Source organism: Pleurodeles waltl, chromosome 4_2 (genome assembly GCF_031143425.1).
Source record: "Pleurodeles waltl isolate 20211129_DDA chromosome 4_2, aPleWal1.hap1.20221129, whole genome shotgun sequence".
Taxonomy (NCBI): Eukaryota; Metazoa; Chordata; class Amphibia; order Caudata; family Salamandridae; genus Pleurodeles; species Pleurodeles waltl.
Genome location: NC_090443.1, coordinates 463,788,240 through 463,809,277, shown reverse-complemented (window position 1 = coordinate 463,809,277; position 21,038 = coordinate 463,788,240). Strand labels below are relative to the sequence as shown.

Genomic DNA, 21,038 nt, shown 5'->3' with positions numbered 1-21,038 from the left:
TCAGAAGGAGGCCAGACGCTTCTTCAAAGCATCAGAGGATGTGGAGACAACAAGGACCACTATTTGTGGGGTCAGCCAAGTATAGAAGAATGCTGTCTTTGCATAAGGCTATGCGGTCTTCGTATTCCTCTCTCCAGCTGCGCAATTGAGCATCATGGTGAACAAGGTATGCTAGCAGTTCGATTGCTAAAGCAAATAGGATGAGTGAATGGGGGCAGTTCTGTTGAGCACCCCGCTTTATGGGGAAGGCGTCAGAGGGGTTACTGTTGATCTGGACTCGTGCCGTGGGATTAGAGTAAAGAGCCTGGACCAGGCCCTGAAAACGGGTATCAACCCCTGCCCGCCGCAACACCAACTTTAGTTACCACCAGTCCACCATAACAAATGTTGTCTCAAAATCTATGAAAAGCAAGGCTGTCAGGAGGCAGAAGATGACGTGGGCCAGAGCCACAAGGAGACATCGGATGCCATGTCTCATGCTGTGGGTCAAAATAAAACCACATTGATCTGGGTGTATCAATGTCCGGAGAACTCATTTAAGGCGGGTGCTAATAGTGTAGCAAAAATCTTGCTTTCCCATTGATAAGGTAAAGTGGCTGGTAGGCTGCACAAGAAGTGGAAAGAGGCTTTGTCTTTACAATTACGACAATTGTGACCGTGTCCACTTCTGGTGGAAAGGCACCTATCTGACCAACTTTGTTATAAATGGCCAGAAGCTGAGGGGTCACAACGTCTCGCAAAGCTGTGCAATATTCTGCAGGAAAGCCCTCAGAGCCAGGAGTTTTCCCTAAGGCCGCTGCAGACAAAGCTGTATCTATTGGTGCGGCTGTGAAAGGTTCATGTAGCATCTGAACCTCCACCAAAGGAGAGATATATTGTGAAGGAAGGGGGTGGATTAGCTTGAATCCACTTTAGGGGAGGCAGTGTATAGTCTTTGATAGTAGTGGGTGAAGGCCTTTGTCACCTCCGAGAGTGTACGCAACATAGTGCCTCCATCATCTATGATTTTAAACCCAATTCAGAACATCTGTTGATGGGAGGCCAGCCAGAACAACATTATCCCATTTTTTTTCTCCCCATCCATAGACCTTGGCTGTTGTCGCACGCCATAGGTGTTTAGCAGCTTTCCTGGATTGGAGATGAATTTTGTCTCGCAAGAGAGACAGTCGACAGGAAACTGCACTATTTGGATCAAGCGTGCAAGTGCTTTCAAGGCAGATGGCCCAGGCCTCCAATTGGGTGATCTAGAGTGAGCAGGATCGCTCACTGGCTCAGATGTATACCCTAGCCAATCCCTGCATGGTCACCTTGACGGCAGCGCAAAGGGTGCACGCGGAAGAAACCGAGCCTTCATTGGTGCAAAAGTAGGCCTGAAGCTCGGTGTGAAGGGCCTGACTGGCAAGATTTGTCCTGCAGGTACCATGCATTAAGGCACCACATGGGCTGCCTGCCCATTCTAGGGGGACCGAGGCGAAGGATAAGAGGAGCATGATCAGATATTCCTCTAGGGAGAATCTCAAAATGAGTATCTGCACCACAATCAGGAGCGGGGATAAGGATGAGCTTGATGCAGGAGTGGGTGTGATGTGCCACCGAGGTGTGAGTGAATTGAAAGCACTACTTGTGTGTGGTCCTCCGTACATCACACTGACCCAGGGAGTCAATCCAATAAGAAAGATGACGAGCCCCTGTGCATCGAGATGCAGAGAGGGAGCTCAGAAGTGTCAGTTTCGGGAGGGGGGTGGTTTGAAGTCGCCTCCTTTCAAGGTTGTGCCCTGTGCGAGGTCTAGCAGAATCTTGGAGAGATTGCATCAAATGGAGCAGAAGGCCATTTGAGGGACGTACACACTCACTAAGTTAAAGGTACGTACTTTGAGTGTTCTGGTGAGGGCAAGGTATTGGCTGAGTGGGTCTCTAATCTCACGTGAGACGGTCATGGGGAAGGAGTGATGCAGCAGTATTGCTACCCCTCTAGATCCCCGGGTGTAACCCGTCTGAAAGACTCTGTTGTAGCCTTTGTGCTTTAAGAATGGGTAATGATTACTCAGGAGATGAGTGTCTTGGAGTAGGGGAAACTCGGGAAGATGCGGGCGAGCAAAGGTAAGAACTGCAGAGAGCTTCACCCTGTCTAAGAGATCGTTATCCAGGAGTCAGACTGTGGGTCGATGGCGCATGCTAACGAGCAAGGTAGAGGTCATGCTGCCTGAGCTGTTGTAAAGGAGTGTGCATGTGTGCGAAGAAAATCAGAAATCAGAAAATCAGAAAAAGGAACATTCAAACAAATTAACAACACAAAGAACTTTAAAATCGTATGGAATCCCATCCCCCAATTCCCTCCCCACCCCTTGCTTCCACCCAAGAATCATCTGTCGCCCTGTAATGAAAGTTGAAATGGTAAAACAAACACAAAACTGAAAGGGAGTGGTGGACAACTCCTTTGTGAAGGATAATTAACAGCCATCAAAGCATGGTTAGTAAGGTTCAGGTGTGTATATCTCCGTGCCCAAAGACAACTAAGAGTTGGAGAGTCAGAATGTGGGGCTCCGTGAAAGGTCTGTGTTGCTGTAGTCATCGACAGGAATAAGTGGCATCTCATCCGGGGAGGGCTTCTTAATCCGACTGGTGGCCGCTAGCTTTAGCGACCCAATTGGTGCATTGTACCGGAGGAGACTGGCTCCGAACTCAGTGAGATGGTGAGACGAATTTGGTGATGATGAGTTTGTTGTCACTGGCGTTTGGGTCTTGGTAGCACCCTGTCTGTTTCAGTCAGGCTAGGCCTATTCACATGTTCATTGAGCGGATGTTCCTTTGTGAGCCACTGTCAGACAGATTAGGGAGTGTCAAAGAAATAGGTTTTGTTGGCATGGATGACTGTGTCTGGCAGGAAAGAGTAGGCGGAATTGTAGTTCCATCGCTCTGAGTTTCTGCTTGACTTTTATAAAGGAGTGGCATTGTTGCTGAACATCACAGGTGAAAGTCAGGGCGGAGAAGGACTTTCCACAGTAGAGCTCTGGATGGGTATGGGCCTCTCAAAGGATGGCATCTCTATACCTGAAGTTAAGGATGGGAGCTATCATCAGTCTAGGAGATGCACCTGGGGGCAGTCTGAGGGTCAGATCCCGGTGGCCCGATCAGTAGCAAACCAAGATGACAGTTGCCCTGGAGGCATACGGGTATTGATCCAAGTCTCAAAGAAGTCTACCATTTGCTGTAGTTTGATACCTTCAGGAATGCCAATCACATGGACGTTGCTGCGGGGAGAGCAGTTTTTAGCATCCTCAGCGCAGTGATGCAGTTATGCAGTTATGCTGTACGCATGAGGAGACACGCTACTTGGGATTTAAGAGTTGTGACAGCATCCTTCACCGTGGACAGCCTATATTCGGCTTTAGTGATCCTGGCCTTAGCATTGCAGAGGTCCTGATGAAAAAGGGCAACATCTACTCACACCTCACCAATCTTGGCTTCTACTGCACCTTGGGAGGACTGGGTGGCTTGGAGAATTGTGTCAAGACCCCAGCAGGTGGAGTCTTTTTACCAGCACCGCTAGCTCCAGTGTGACCAGTTGTACTACCTGTGGTATATTGCTCCATTCGAGTTTGGGAGGTCATCGATCGGGGGAGTTGTCTTTACCCATCCTGCCAGGAGGGTCGCATATTGGTGCCACTTGTCTCAGGAGCTCAGCCTGTTTGCCACAGCCACGTAGCAGCACTAGCAGCCAAGCAGTAGAGAGAAATGTTACAATCCGACATGGAGAAACTTACTTGATAGGATTGCTGAGCCTCAGTTCAGGTCTGAAAGTTTTGAGAGACACCTTGCCATTTGTCCTCCAAGTTGGGGTTTATAGGCCTGGAGAGGATGCTGAGAAGTTACTCTGTGCAGTTAGTAGTGGAGGGGTGTCTATTGGGAGAGGAAGTAGGTTTGCAGGTGTGTGATGCAGGGCAAGCAGATAGGGGTGCCATTGAGCAACAGCACGCCAGATCTCAAACAGAACTGGGGTGGAGCTACATCATTGGTAAGTATTTGCCAGATCATGTCATCAGTGTGGCTGTGGCGATCATAAGTGACCCAAGTACAAGTAAAAAGGTATGCTCAAGTTTATATTAAAGACCCTTCAATAGTGATCAATGACAATGTCCCCTGAGGTTGAACATTTCCGCATACCTTAGAAGGTTGATCAGTTCCACAGTGTCAGTGCCACTCCAGAGGGCCGTGCACCCCACCAATTATCACAGGTTCAGGCATCGCACTAACAGGGCCAAGCAGGAGTACCTATGGCAGCCACAGGCCCCCTTTACCTTGGAACTGCCAGCTAATGCCTCAGATCCGCTGAGGTAAATGGATCCTTACCACCTCTCTGAACAGCCTTTAGTCCCCAGACAGCGCTTTTGTCATGGGTGAGGGCCCCAGATCAGGTCGGCAGGTGCCACCACTGCACACCCAGTCAGCACCTTACATGGAGGGCCATAAGTGAGGAGATTGTTGCCAGTCTGCCCTGTGTGGCACAGTAGCTCAAGCTGCTGCAAATCAGCTCGGATTGGGTGGATGTCCATCTACGCTTCAGTGTGGGTCTGCATAGAATTCCAAAAACTCTGTTAGATCCGCCAGCGGAGCGGAACTGCCCGCACACCCCTGGTTGCACTGACAGACATGGGGAAGTGGCATCAGGAGTCACGGGCCAATGGGGGCTCTTCAAGAACGATCCAAGCAACTCAAGGCAGTTAGTACACCACTCATCTTCCATGTGGCAGCGTTGCACCAGCCACCGCAGATTCAGGAGAGATCGGGTAGGGCACAGGCCAGTGGTGCAAGATAGGGACTCACGTCGCAGGTCACAGGCAGCTGGCAGCAGCGGGAGGAAGGTCACCGGTGTGATGGAACCCAGGGGCGTACAGGGGGGGTTGCGTCAGTTCATGGGGCATCTCAATAGCGGGAATAGCCGCTTCCAGGCCCACACTTTCTTGAGCCCAGCCAGATAGGAGCCCCCCTTAATTACAGTAGGAGAAGATCTGGAAGTGGGAGTGTAGGGAAATGTTAGCCACACTGATGGGTTGGGTTAGCCAGACCTGCACTCAAAGGAATTCTTTTATTTTTGGAGAAATGTGCATTCTGGGACAAAACTACGCTACACTTCCAAGGAAGTGGTCATGACAGAGGCTTGAATCTTGAACCCCATTGGTGGAGGTGTCCCCACCTCTTGCCAGCCCAGAATTGGAAGTAAATATGAGGGATCTTCATGAGCCCCTCAAATCACTGCTTGGAACAACAAGAGAAGGACTGCCCTGCTGAACCCTTGGACTGCACCACAGAAGTCTTGCCGTCAGAAGGACTACCCTTTCTGCACTCACAAGGCTCCACACAAGAAAGAACTGTGCTGGTCTTAAAGTATAAGGGGTGAACTCCCTCAGCAGCAACAAGTAGAAAAGTGCTGAAAGAAGCATACCAACAACATTCACTGAAAGGACTACTTCAGGTGACCAGCTTCACCTGGAGCTTCCTGGACTTACCAGGTGCATTGTGGGAGATTGAGTCCCAGACCTCAAGAGGCAAACCAGAGCTTCTGAACCCTTGGTTGGTGCTTCTTGTCACTGTCTGACCCTCAGGAAACCTTTCAGAAGATGATTTGAAATGTTGAAAACTTTTTGGAAGGTTTTAGTGAATAGCTTAAGAAGAGGACTGGCATCGCCGACAATAGTCAAGCTGTTGTTGTTGAACCAAGAGTTTCCTGACTGCACTGGTTTGTCCTGCTGAAAGCTCTGGAGCTGCTCGTCATCAGCGCTGAGGACAAATACCTCCAGGACTCACTGAGATATCGCAATACAGCAGGCTGATGTTGTCAAAGTGAACTCTAGATTCAAGGACCTGATAGGTTGACATCAAGAAGAAAAGCTCCAAAAAAGTGACTAAGTGCAAAGGTAAAATCTTGACCAGGTCCTACCTCTTAACCTATCCGAATGACACTCCATCGCAGTCAGCCTAAAACTTTGACCATATCCTAGTCCACCGCGACCAGATGGCCGCAGCTAGCATGCCCATGTTTGTATTTAATCTTTAAAAAATTCATATCTCTGGTGCTTGGATTTTTATCATTTGGTGTAATTTTAAAGATAAAAATATTCTCTATTTTTATATATTGGTGTTGAATTTTTATTGCATTGTGTCTTTTACCTACTTGCTGTTTTGGTGATATTAGATGCTTTTACATTTATCTGTCTCCTAAACTAAGCCTGACTGCTGATTGACAATCTACCAAGAGACTGTCCCTATTAAGGCCATTTTACATGTAGGAGCACACATCACAGTCCTCATGAAATGTGCCCACATCACCCCCACACTGATAGAACTTTACCGGCAGCCCATGTCAGCCCTCAATACCTTCAAAACTAGCTGAAGCATCTGCAAAGCCACCACGACTGACTCCTGCCTATCTAGTTGGCAAGTTCACCACCTCTGGTGGCTTTCGAAATACCTGTAGCTAGGACACCATCAGACTGGAGACTAAGAAGTGCAAAAAAACATAAAACAAAGCAATAGACATTCTTGATCTTTCCATCCAGGATCTGGCAAACCATCTCTATATCCAGCAGGATTGTCCCAAAAATGCTACAATTTAGGGAGGATATAGGGACTCACCTCTTTAGAGCACTATAAGTCATAATGTAGTATCAGTCCATTTTCGCTCTTAGAAACCAGCTACATCCCCATTCACTCACTGACCGTGTCCTTCTCCTAGGCCATGTACAACGTTCTACTGCTTTTGGTTAGGTTTGCGCTATATGAACGGCATTTACATACATAAAACATAAACATGCATACATAGCATTAAGATTATATTAGACTTGATGTAAAGTGCAGCAACACTGCCATGAAAAATATATTGACCTTGCTGAAATTACCAGTGCTGTCCTTTCAAAAGCATTTCAGCACTTCTGGGAAGTCTTATTACACCTACTCAGACACACAGAGCAGGACTGGAGTCACCTTGGTTCTTCAATCCTTGCCAGCTCCAAAGCAACTAATAAGCATTGGAACTGTTTTCTATACGACACCCTCACACATACAATACCTATAATAGATTTTTATACTACATGGGAGTCTACAATCCCTGTATAAAAGCCAGTGTCTAACTTCCTTGCAGCAGGCGTCTTGTGAGATTTCGAGTCACCTTTAATAAAGAAATTACATAGCCCTTCATCTGTCATAACTTATTACAGTTGTGTTTTGACGCCACAGTGCCTGCTGTTAATGACAGCAGCCAAGGGAAAAGACAGGACATGGAAATAATTAAAGCCGCAGTTTAAACAAGCATTTGCAATGCAATGGGTCTCGTGTTTGCTCGAGTAAGAGCTATTTGAGTTGTAAATTCCATACATCCTACCCAAAAGAAACAGTCTTGCAGTATCTTTATAATGTACTGTAGAGAGTATTTTATTCCTTATAATACATGGTCACATTACCCAACTTCCAAGAGACCGTTTTTAAATCATTGCTCCCAATGAAAAAGATACTATCATTGCAGATACATTGAATAGTGGGAAATCTGTATTGGAACTATTATTAAGACAACATGCAATTTGTAATTCATCCAAAGATATATTTTAAGGCATGCCGATTTCACAAACAGCTGTAGTGGCATAGCAAGAGAACTGTTTTCTTGCAATGAACTCTGGCAGTGCCAGAAATACATTGATATGAATGTTGCTGCATTAGCTAATGGCTGTAAATCTTCAGGAAACAATAGCTCAGAAGCAAGAGCTGAAAAGATAGCTATAGCTTTCATACTTTAAACACAGCTGTAATGCTATCCAATGACAGTGTCTGCTGACTCTTCCTGCAGGCATTAGTAACTGAAATAACTTACTGCAGGACAGTAGGGATGCCATTTCTTTATTACAGATAAGTAGAGAGGTGAAAACTAGACTGTATTAAGGACAATTGAGCGAAGTGTGCGTACAGATACTATGGGATTCCAAGTGGTATAATAGCTTACCTGATATTCAAATTATCAACAAATGAAGGGAGGCCTTTGTACTTAGGTCACAGAAAATCAACCGATGTTTAGCTCACTGAGCCTGCTAAACCGAAGTGTCCAGCACGTGCAGCCAGAGACATCAGATTTGATTTGTGCATGTGTCCAGCCGGCACTCCTAGCCAATAGGCCACATTCTCTGCATTCAATGACAATCACCAGAGGAACGCACATCAAGGCAACAGTGTCTGAGCGTTTAGGCATAGCTTAGGGATATCATCAAGAGCAAATAATTGTGTGCATTAGGTACATGACAATTACAATTTATGGCCCTCAGAAAAGCTACAAAACTGATGAAAAGGCTCTACTTTTCTCAAAGGGATTACAATGCTTGTTTGTGATCTGTAAGGTTATTTTTTCTGTGAGTCTTGGTACTTTGAGCTTCCAGTTTGCCCAAGCTACACAATGAAATGCATCTAGGTACTTGAATAACAGGTGTTATCAATACCTAAACTTTTACACTCAGTGGGCCCAATTCGCGATAGGAATTTTCAGTTGTAAATAAATGAGAATACTTCCACATAGACACAAAATGATTCGTGGCAGATGAGAATGGATTTCCTAATGCAAATTTCTCTGCCGCAAGTGGGGAGACATATGTAATGATAAATCCAAGTGGGGGGAAGTGGGTGGAACAAAGCATGGTTAGGTGTGTTGCTGTTTATGAACGTCCACAGAGATGTCCGCTTATTGGCAAACACAAACTCAAATCCAACCCTTTGACTCCTTGGAAATGATCTAAAATTTACTGCAGCAACTCTTTGTTTGCACAGGAGGCTCTAGTCCACAGTGCTTAAATCTATGCTATGTAGATTTTCATACATGGGGAGTAAGGGGCCAATGGCGTGCCTTAAATCCTTTGTATGCTTTCCAGGTGTACCGCTGGGAATGTCTGCGAATTCCTTAAAATAGGATGTCTGCACCAGATAACTACTTATTTCGTGAATAGGACCAAGTGTGTCGACTTTGTGAGGATGAAACCTCGACTCAGCACTGTTGAGATGCCACCTGTAGCCTAAACCTTGTGTGCACAACCTCTACAGCAGGTGCTCAACTTACTGAGAGATCTTATTTTTCCATCCACAAGAAATCTGCTTCTTCTGCTGCCAGAATCCTGTCAATAATTAAGTTTGTATCTACAGATCCTGGGATGTGGTGCGTCTCCCTGCCAAATAACTCAAGGCCATGCTCAAGGTACAGCAAGTCTGTGCAGAAACGCAACTGTAAACAGCGTGTACCTGACAGCACACAGGCTGCACACCCTTCAATGCCTCTTTGTGTTGGTTTTTAAGCACAGCGTGTGCACTAGCTAAGAACAGGAGAGCCACGGCAGAGACACTACAGCCCATATTTATACTCGGTTTGTGCTGAATTACAGTAATTGATTTTTTTACGCTAATTCAGCGCAAACCTAACTCCATATTCATGCTTTGGCGCTAGACACGTTTGGCGCCAAAGTTATGGAGTTTACGTCGTTTCCTGGAGGGGAAAACCTACCTTGCGTCAATGAGATACAATGTAGGAGTTCCCGTCCAGAAAAGGACGATATGGCCTTTGCGCCATATTTATCCCCCATGCTAAAATCCGACACGGGTGGATGGGGGCCTTAAAAAATGGCATTAAGACTGCTTATCGCCATTATATTTAAAGTCTGGGTCTGGGCAGGTGTAAGAGGACCTGTAGGCATATTTCCATGGTCAGAGACCATGGAAATTGGCCACAGGTGCCCTTCCCTGGCCCCAGGGACACCCCCACCCACCCCTACCCAAACCAGGAGGTCACCTAAGGTAAGTCTGGGTAAGTATTTTCTTTTTTTTTGCCCAACCCTACTGCAGGACCCCGAATTGGGGCCTCCTGCATGGCACTGGCCCCAATGTCCATGCCCAGCGGACATTCGTCTTTACTAAAACAGTAGCCATGTCCATGGGGCTTGTGCGCCAGAAATGGTGCTACACTGCCTAGAGGTAATTGTTTGCCTCTGAACAGTGTAGCGCCATAATTTGGCGCACAAGCCCCGGTTCTCCCTATGCTTCCCCAGTCCTGTTAGCGTCCTTTCCAAGGACGCTAACAGGGCCTTAGCACCGGCTAGTGCCATTCTATAAATATGGCGCCTGGCCGGCATCTAGGAAAGGTGCTAGCTAGTGCTATACTTTTTGACGCAAACCTGCGTTAGCACAGGTTTGGGCCAAAAAGTATAAATATGGGCTTACATCTGCTTCTGCACAAGCAACCAGCTTTTAACATAGCACCCAGTGGTCGAATATAGCCAGTCTCAAAGTGCGCGGAGGATTGACAGCTGAGTATAACTATGGACAGCGCAATAAAAGGATTTGCCCAGAATCACACATTCCTGCCAAGTTCAGCAGCTGGGAGTATCCCTTTGGTATTCTGGTCTCACCGCTAGCTAGCCACTAGGCCAACACCTCTGCCATCTGTGTGCCTGTAGAACCCTGACAGGTGAATGCACCTAGCATGCCTTGTGCCCAAAGTACTCACTTTGATTTAGTAGAAATAGCGATTTATATATGTAAAGTGGTTTGTGTAAATGAGTCATGCAAGCAACACATTACCATTATTTACAAACGTATTCCAATAAAAATCTGTGTTCTGCAAACATTACTTTGTGACATGCGGACGTATCAGTTTTTTTGTTCCATTCAAAACGCACTGGAGAGCAGAGAATGGCTATCGATGCGTTTTGAAATTAAACAAGCAGTAGCAAAGCCTAAAGGTCTGGTTTTGGCACACAAGTAATGATTTTTTTTGTTTCAAGATGCAACAAAAAAATTAACTGACGGCGCCATCAGTGCAAAGCAGACACAAAAGAAAACAGAAGTTCGCTTGCAGTGAAACGCTCGCAGTGAAACGTATCGGCAAAAGTGCAATTATCCACGTAACCAGCAAAAGTGCAATTATCCACGTCACCAGCAATAGTGCAAATATCCATGTAAAAGGGTTGATGTCATGCAAAGCGCTGAACTACTGCCCAGCAAGATCGCACTGCAAAATAAAGAGAAAATGTAGTCCAGAAACCATATGGAAAACATCGATCCTCGTATGTTTTCAGTAGTTCGTCGGTGCTCTTGAGGAGTGCTGAACACCAGAAAGTGCATGCCTTTCACTAATTAAATCAAGCGAATTGTGAAAGGCAAGCCCACAAACCAACCAAACTGATGGACAAGACATGGGCGTGGTTACAAGTCCGTGGAGAGATAACAACATGGACCTAGTGCTTTGCGCTCAACCCTAAAAAGGGAAACCTGCCATTTTACATTTCTGCACTTTTTAGGTGAAACTAATAAGCAGAAAGGATACTTTAATGGCAACATGATTATGTTTGGCACACTTTAGGTAACTATATTAAAGACATTGGGCCACATTTAGTTATTTGGTGGATGCAATACTCTGTCACAAAAATGACGGATATCCCATCTGCTGTGTTACGATTCATGATCTCCATAGAATATAGTGGGACGGTAATAGGGCAGACCCGATATCCATCATGTTTGTAACGGATTATTCCCCTCTGCCATTAAATAAATCAGGCCTGGAATCTCTCTGCAGTTTTAAACAAATTTACTACAGCTTTTTTTTACCTCACTTGTATTACTCTGATTCTAATATCTGTGCATCAAATCTATAACTGCTTTTTGGTGTGTTTAAATTTGCCCTGGAGTCTCTAATTTTATTCTTCATGTTTTCAAACATCCTATCTCATTCATATGAGAGAGCAACACACCAGGAAATTAAGGGGGTCATTACGACCTCAGTGGTCTTTTCAAAAGACCGCCGAGGCTGCGGGAGACGGAATACCGCCATTGCCGGCGGTATTCATGTCTCCCTATTATGACTTTCTGCTGGGCCAGCGGACGGTAACAGTGTTACCGTCCGCTGGCTCAGCGGAAATGTCACATCAACATTGCAGCCGGCTCGTAATAGAGCCGGCGGCAATGCTGATGTGCAGCTAGTGCAGTAGCACCCGTCGCGCATTTCAGTGCCCGAAATTCGGGCAGTGAAATGCGCGACGGGGCTATGCCTGGGGGCCCCTGCACTGCCCATGCCAAGTGCATGGGCAGTGCAGGGGCCCCCAGGGGCACCCCAAGTCCCCTTACCGCTGGCCTTTCAATGGCGGTGTGTACCGCCATCGACAGGCCGGCGGTCGGGGACTCATAATCCCCAGGGCAGCGGTGCTTGCACCGCTGTCCTGGGGATTATGACCGCCAGGCGGAATCCTGGCGGTATAATGGAGGGGCCGGCAGTATGGCCGTGGCAATTCCGCCACGGTCATAATTGCTGGCAGAACACCGCCAGCCTGTTGGCGGTGTTACCGCCAACATACCGCCGCCCGCCAGGGGCATAATGACCCCCTTAGTGGTTTGCGGGAGGGGATGGTGTGATCATGTATTTACAGAATAGAGTCCCCCTGCCATATATTATTAGGATATTACAAGTCACCCAAGAGTTTCATGACCATATAAAGGATCTCTGGGCCTGATTTAGCTCCTGGCGGAGGGGGTTACTCTGTCACAAATGTGACAGATATCCTGTGGTTACTCTGTCACAAATGTGATGGATATCCTGTCCGCCAAATAATGATCCCATTACAGCCTATGGGGACCGGAATATGGCAGATGGGATATCTGTTCTGTCTGTCATTGAGTAACCTCTCCTCTAGGATCTAAACCAGCCCCTTTGTCTTTAACATATACATACTATGTTGAACCCAAAAGTTAGTAATCACTACAAAATCGAGACCAACTGGCTTTTTCAATGCATCACTAACTAACTAGCTTTGCTCAATGTCACGAATGACAGACGTTGTCGTGAATAGGGTAAATGAATGGGTAAATATTTGGAACTTGCAGTTTTATTATGGCATTTTAAGGACAGGCCTAAACAGCCTTCCTGTTAAATCCTTTTTAGAAGTTTTAAAATGCAGCAATGTTGAAAAATCCAATTATTATAAATCAGGGATTCAAACGAGTCCATGTGGTGCATTGAGTTACATTATGTGTATCATGAGTATTTTTCTGCCGACCAGTGTTTTCCTCGATATCCCTCCGTGCACGTGTAGGTCACTTCAATGTCTGTGCCCAGACTGCACATCATACCGATCCCAATGGCTACTCTGTAGAACCTCTTTCATTGTCAGATTTAAAAGACATAAATCAAAAGGTTTTCGTCCACCACCTTACTCAACTACTGACTACTCCGTTTTTAAAGTGGAATAAAGTTAACTCTAAATTGTTATTCATTGAAGTAATTAGAAATCCCAACAAAAAATAGATGACTTCAAAAATTTAGCAATGGAATTTTGTTAAAAATATTTGTGACAAAAATATAAACAATTTCTGGATCGAAATACCCCACCATCTAAACTTCTTTATGTCGAAAAGCCAGTACTGACCGATGGTGTCAAAAAGCAATAAGCCATTGGCAGCGGTGACAATAGCCTGACATTATATTCCGATCTTGAAAAACGATTACTTGCTATAAAATAAAAAAAAATAACTTACAATTGTCGAGCTTGGATTAGTATGGGACATGCCCAGGTGCAAAGCAGGAGCAGAAGGGCACAACACCTCATGATTCCAGGCGAGCAATGTGATTTAGGGCACTAGGAAAAAACGCATTTGTATAATCCCAAAACATTGTGCCTTTCTCACGTCATTGCCCCCGCTTGTAGGCTGCCCGGAATGGTTGGCCAGAGAGGCCGATACTTTTCTAGAGGTCAGCCAAAGGTCGCTGTAAAACACACAGAGGAGAGCTGTGCACATATTGTTAGGCAACTCTGAACTGAAAAGAAGCACACTCGGGAAATGTGGCAACCCACCAGGACCTTCCCGCAAAGCATACATGATGTGGTCTGAACTCTGCCCTGCTGTCTCCATTTTAGGTGGACTCTAACTGACCACGGCAGCGTTTAATTCAAGAGCAATGTGGGATTTTTGTTCATTTCAGTATCAATGCAAGTAATTCAAAAGGCGTACATATTACAATACCATGTCATACCTCAGATTTCATGGCTTTATAAAGACCCCGGCCTTCAGCCTTGTTCCTCTTTATGGCCAGGGAACTCCTCGGTGGCTTGGCAAGGGGTACTTTATCCCTTATCAATACAAAAGTTATTTACTACATTAAAAAAAATCCAGACCTGTTGGCATTATCAATGTGTTAGTAACTAAATAGCTCTGCTCAATGTCACGAATGACGGTCATTGTTGAATCCTGGAGAGGAAAATTGTTTTCGCTGAGCATCTGGTAACCTCCTTTTACTTCAGATTTACTATATACACCACAGTATAAGTTGCCAGTGTTGAAGCAAATATGCTAATTGAAAAGTATTAATAAATGTTTATATGTTATGGTTAACAAAAGTTCATAAATAAATTAATCGTAGAGAAAAATTAAATGTGCACGTTTGAAAATGTGCCAACGGGGAATGGCAGCCACTTATTCAAACTTGTACTAAAATTATTAAAAATGCGTGGAATAATAAAAATGTGTATTAATAATGTAGTAATGTGTCATATTAAGATGTATAACCTATGTTTTGCATTATATTGTAGTGTTAACTTAGCCGAAGTTGTGGCCTAGTGGTTCCAAGCCTCATGCAAGAGCCGAACTAATAGACGCAAAATGTAGAAGTTGCTGGTGCATTGAACTGACCATGAACTGTTTGCTGCTTAACAAAATCTGCTTAGCTAGAATTTTCAGCAATGTACAGACGAACAGGAGATGAGGGACTAGGAAATGTAACAAGTTTGATGTAAGACAGACTCAATATACTTTCCCAGGACTCAAACAATAGAAGCACTGACCGGAGAAGAAGATGCAACATTTTCCATACCTGATGAGCCGGATGATGAGGGCACCGTACAGCGAACCAATCAACTAATTGGCGATGGAGAAATATTAGAACTCATAGATTTGTAAAATTAATATTATAGGTTAGAGTCATATCTGCAGATGGACTGACCAATTAAGAATTAGGGGGATGGACTGAAAAACTCTAATAAGAAGTCATGAAAAGGCGCTAAAACTTCAGATGCAAGGGGAGAATTGATGACGTAAAGAGATGCAGTTAGAGATTCTGTCACTGGGCTCATGCTCTTGAGAGCCTGAACGGTTGCTGATCGATTGATGACCTGAGGATGAAGACTCACTTTTTTGCTAATCCATTTCGTGGATAGGTAGCTAGGACAATATGACTGATTAACTTTTATGCCTTTCTTTCTAGGTACCAACTGCGCTGTTTTATAGTTTTTCTCTTAGCTAGATATTTTCCAAATTCACATTTTCTAAATTGTTTTTGCATGAAGTCCCACATGCTAAATGCTAATCTGTGTTAGGTAAGGGTCCTTTGGGTGACATTGACAGTGACAAATGATTGACGGACTGATTGCTGAACTCTGCTATTATTGCAGCTATATTTATCTTTGTTGGCTTATGCTGAAGCATTCGAGAATATGTTTGCTCAAGTTCTGACTAGATTATGTTATTGGTGGTCATTAGTGAACTAATTCTGAGTGGATTGAATAAAGTTTGATCTAACCTGATGACTTTGTATTGTAACTAATAAGGAAATAAAATTGATAAACGTATAATTGAGTTGTGATTTTTCATGAAATGTTGATATATTGTCTCATGCTTAATAATTCTCTTAGTGGTTGTTGACTGATTACATTGATAATGGATGTTCATCGATTACTACATAGCTAGGATACTCCATGCGCTCCAAAAGGTTAATCGGCCTATACGCGTCCCCTTGTAAGTTTTCTTACTAAGGGCCAGGCGTGCTTGCAGTTTTTGGTAGCAGCTTGATGGTTAGTTTCCTTGGAGCAGGACGAGCAGGTTTGTTTTTGGTTATTGGTTTATGGTTAGTGCTCGCAATAATTTTGCATTAGTTTGCATGAATTGGAGTTAGGAGGACAAGCTGGAAGACTTTGTCAGCCGCAGTGTGTGAGTGTGACGTCAGAGTGAGCCGTGCTGGGATAAGTTGGTTAGTAAGAAGAGTCGCAAGCGGATTGGCAGCCGTCTGTAAGAGGCAATTGGTTGAGTAAGCGGGTGAAAGGAATCATGGGAGTAAAAGTCATTTCCTTATTGAACCGAATACACAAAATATAGCAAGATGAAGTTTTCAAAGCGTTCAGAAGTGCCATGAAGGGTGATTCTTACATTAAGGCGACAGTTGGGGAGCCGACCCCACCGGAAAATTCTCCGCCATTTATTGTGATGGAGGAGGGAGGTGTTGCACCATGTCTTTGGTTAAAGCAGTGGTGCAAATTGACAGAGAAACAGGGAGCTTTAATATTTCCAGAGCATAGAACGTTTAATTTGAGAATTTTGGATCAGTTGCGAATGACATTATATGATACAAAGCCACTTTGAGACTAGCACAGTTTGAGGCTTTAGCAGTTTGGGAACTCGTTGCCAGACAGCCGCAAGAGATGAAGTTGCAGAGGAGAGTAAGGAAGGTAGAAAAGGCCTTGGCAGAATCAAGGTGGGATTGGGAACAGAAGAAGTAGAGAATGGCAATGTAACAGGGTGTTAGGTGGTTTCCTGCTATTGCAGAGCAAGATGAGTCAGATGAAAAAGAGGATGATGGCAAGAGTGAAAAGAGATCAAGAGATAAGAAGACAAAAAAAGACTTATGTAGACGAAGAAGACTCAGATGTAGAGGATCTTATTACACAGATATTGAAGGATCAACTTCTGCCACATGCAGTGCATGAAGGGTGTCCAAGTACTAGTTCTGTTCCGACTGCTCCAGCACAAGTGACAGGAACAGTGGGACCAGTGCAGACAGATAATGGGCAGGTACAAGGGGTAGTGCAGAGTACTCCTAATGCAGTGACTACTTTGGTGGTCCAAGCAGAGATGCACCCACCATTAATACAGAGAATTTATCCAGATGTACCAGTTCTTGAGACAACTTCGAACTTAGTGGTGCCATCGGAATGCAGGAGAACAGGTTGAAATGTCACAGAGCCTTGTGAGGAGGGAAGTGAGTGATCATGTTCAGGTGCTATCATCTATGGGACAGACCTTTGATGGATCTAGAACATTAATGGATCTTAATCCACTTGTTGCGCTCCCAGATGCGGTAAATGGCCCAAGTGCAAATCAGAGCCTGAAGCTTTTGACACTGTAGATTCCAGGTGCAGTGGTACAGCAGATACCATTGCTGAATGCGAGTCATATCTAATTACAGGGATTGACAGCACAGCAATTGAATGAGTGGTTGGATAGTTTGAATACTCCTTGAAACACTTCCAAGGGTGAAGAGCAGATAAACCATGTAAGGTTGGCTACAGAAATAACCGAGCTAGTTGAAGGAACAATGGGAGTGAATAGGTTAGAATCCTATACAGAAGAAGAGCTGAGGAACTTGTGTCCGAGTATTACGATCGAAGTGGGCAAGATACACCAGAAATTGGCAGACCTGGCAGATAAGCATGACATGGAAATTGAGAAAACAAAGCATTTGAGATGAAGCTACAGGTTAGACTTTGAGGCAAAGGATTTTGAGCATATACGGTCAGCAGGAATGAAGGCGCACCTTAAAGAATTATTGCAGAGTACTCAGATTTGGGGAGCATTAGAAAAGTGGGAAGAAAGATGGGTAAAGAAGAATGATAAACGGAATTGAGATTCACAAGAAAGGTCTGAAGGTGCTCAGAAAGAAAAGGATCTAGTAAAACTTTTACTGATGAGGGAAATTCCAGGAGGGCAGTTTGTTCATGTTCCATGGCACAGGAGTGATATTCTGTCATTCACAAATGCTTATCCAAAACTGAGAGAGACAAACCAGTGGAGTGGTACCAGCAGACAGATAGATTTGTGAAGCTTTCTAAATGTTTGTGGGAAGACCTGAATACCTTGTTGGAAATAGTGGTTCCAGCAGATTTGTGGGTTCAATGTAAAAGAGCAGTGGATTGGCCGACGAGTGAACCAGAAAGGGATAGAGCTACAGGTGCACCATCACCTGAAGTGATGAAACATTACTATAAGGTGATTGAGTTCCTGAAGACAAGAATCTCACCTAAAAATATTGACTGGCAGAGGATTGACAGGACAGTGCAGGAGGCGAAAGAGTCAATACATACCTATTATGAGAGATTGTTGAAAGCGTTCAAGGAGTGCAGTGGTAAAGAAGCAATTGAGTCGAAAGACATGTTGCACTTTGTGTTCAGTTTCATCGAAGGATTGAGACCAGCAATAGGGCAGATGATTAAAAGTTATTTGATTTGCTGGCAAGCAAAGCCAATTGATGAGGTATTGCAGTATGCAAAATACTGTAGTGATGAGATTGAGTTGAAGCAGAAAAAGCTGAAGGAAAAAGCAATGGTGGTGCAAATTAAGGCAGCTCAGACAGGAGTGCAGGGAGCTTTAGTGCAACAGATACCGCAGCAGCAGGGAACTGTCATGTTCCAACCCCAGATAAGAGGTAGGGGTTGTGGAGTCAACATGACTCGTTGTCTGGATTTGAATACTGTAGTGGTTCAAAATGATATGCAAGGGATAAAAAAGATGTTACAATGTCATCTGTGCGGAAACGTGGGACACTGGAAGCGGGAGTGTCCGTTGATGGTGCAGGATGGTGTTGTTCAGCAAAGTGGTGATGTCAGTACATTTCAAACTTAGAAAATCCCTAGAATGAGAGGACTTAATTCGAATTTGCAGAACCAAGTGCAGAATTTTCAACCCATGCAGCAGGTGCAAGCACCGCGTGCACAAGTGACACAATTACAACCAATACAAAAGCAGGTTCCTATGGTACGTAGACAGCAAATGCAGATACCTCAAGTCCCGATGGAACAGCAACAGATGTGCTTACTCCGCAGGTCACAGGTCAGAGACAAGACAGAAGTAATGACACAGTGCACCAATTCCCATTACATAGTGAGAATGAAATAAACGATGAATGGATGAGTATTAGTTCGGATGAAGAGCCACGTATGCTTACAGCGTCCTTAGAGGTAGATCAGAGAGGACCTTTTGTGACGGGAAAGGTGATGGGTCACAGAGTCTCATTCTTAGTGGACACAGGAGCTACACGCTCTACAGTGAGAAGTGCAAAAGTTCCGAACTTATCTCTTTCCGGTTGGACAGTTCAGGTGGTGGGAGTAGCAAACAGACAGCTTACAAATCTGATCACAGATCCAGTACAGGTTGAGATTGGCAACTTCCAGGAACTGCATAAGTTTGTAGTCTGTGACTCAAGTCCAGTATCTCTATTGGAAAGGGATTTGTTGTGCAAGACCAGATGTTCAATTAGTTGTTCGACTGCAGGAATAGAGGTTCAGACAAATAGCGAACAGGCACCTGAAACTGAGACTGAAAGCGTTAACTAAGAGTACCCATTGATTGAGTTTTTCCCGATGTTTACTGTGAAAGAATTGCATGCAGACTTGCAGGGAACAGTACAGGAAAATGTGTGGGACCTGACAGGTAAAGAAGTGGGCTTAATCAAGGGAGTGGATCCGATTAAGATTACTTTGAAGCCTAATTGAGTGTTTCAGCAGCTTCCACAGAATAACATGGCACAAGATGTTCTGATGAAATTGGCGCAACTAATTGGAGATTGTCTAAGACAAGGGGTTTTAAAAGAAGTGTTGATCAGTCCATGTAATTCAACGATAATGGGCTTGAAGAAGCCGTGTGGGAAAGTCTGCACTGTGCAGGACTTATAAAAAGTGAATGGCCTGGTGGTCAAGTGTTGTCCTGTAGTGCAGAACTCAGCAGTGATACTGTTTCAGCTTCCTTGTGATGCTGAGTGGTTCACAGTGGTTGATCTGTCACAAGCTTTCTTTTCTGTGCCTCTTCATGAGGATAGTCAGTTTCTTTTTAGTTTCAAATTCTCAGACAGAGTCTACAGCTGGTGCAGGCTTCCACAAGGGTATACAGAGTCACTGTCTCTGTTCAACCAGATCCTAAAACAGAATTTGGAGTCATTGGAACTACTGTACCAATTGACTCTAGTGCAGTACATTGATGTTTAGCTAATTGCATCTAGGACAAGGGACGAGTGTAAGTATGACTCGATTGTCCTGTTGAATCATTTGGGAAAATTTGGACATAAAGTGTCACCTTTGAAATTGCAGTACTGTCAGAAGTTAATGAAATACTTGGGACACCAGATTGAGAAGGGGTCAAGGAGAATCTCCAGAGAGAGAATTACAGTGCTACTGCAGAGAAGTTGTCCGTCTTCACAGAGAGATGTCAGAATGTTTCTGGGAATGGTAGGTTAATGTCATTAGTGGATTCCAAATTTTGGTGAGATTGCCAAACTATTGCAGCAGCTGACACACAAAGATGATAGAGATCCCATAACTTTAAATGAGGATCAGATGAAAGCGTTCTCTGAGTTGAGAGAGAGTTTGTGCAGAGCTCCAGCGTTGGAAATGCCTGACTACACAAAGGCATTCACATTGTTTTGTCATGAACGTGATGCTTGTTCCTTGTCTGTTTTGACACAGGTCCATGGAGGTGCTTATCGCCCAGTAGCCTATTTTTCGGCTAGCGTGTACCCGGTTGCAGCAGCTTTACCAGGCTGATTGCAGGCAGTTGCTGCAGTTGGTCAAAGCCTTTCTCAATGTGAGGGAGTAGTGATGGGATACCCTTTGACGATAATAGTTCCTCATTCTGTTGAGATTTTACTGACAAGGATGAAAACACAGTATTTGACTATTGCAAGATTGACAAGGTATGAAATGAGCACACTAGGTGCTCCAAATGTAACATTGAAAAGATGTACAGTGTTGAACTCGGCAACATTACTTCCAAGGGATACTGTTAAAATTTAAAAGGAGGAAGACATCGAGCATGATTGTCTCCCAGGTTGAGGTTGATTGAGGTTCTACCAGAAGCAGACGGTGCTGAAAAGCAGACAAGGCAAGCGCCAGACCAAGAGGGTGAAAGAGTTGAGACGGATCAAATACAAAGTGATCCGACTTCTCCTGTGCCTGTTGCAGGTCCATCAACAGAAAACACCATAGAAAAAGAGA

At 44.6% G+C, this 21,038-nt stretch overlaps 1 protein-coding gene across 1 annotated transcript in view; it reads right to left on the bottom strand.

The window, feature by feature from the left end:
* Nucleotides 1–13,655, bottom strand: part of LOC138292914 (complement C3-like) — a 2,405,892-nt gene extending 2,392,237 nt beyond the window's left edge. Inside the window, exon 1 of the mRNA XM_069231788.1 lies at nucleotides 13,546–13,655. Coding sequence (XP_069087889.1) covers nucleotides 13,546–13,616 — 71 coding nt within the window. The 5' untranslated portion in view covers nucleotides 13,617–13,655. The remainder of the gene's footprint in view (nucleotides 1–13,545) is intronic.
* Nucleotides 13,656–21,038: the final 7,383 nt, after the last annotated feature.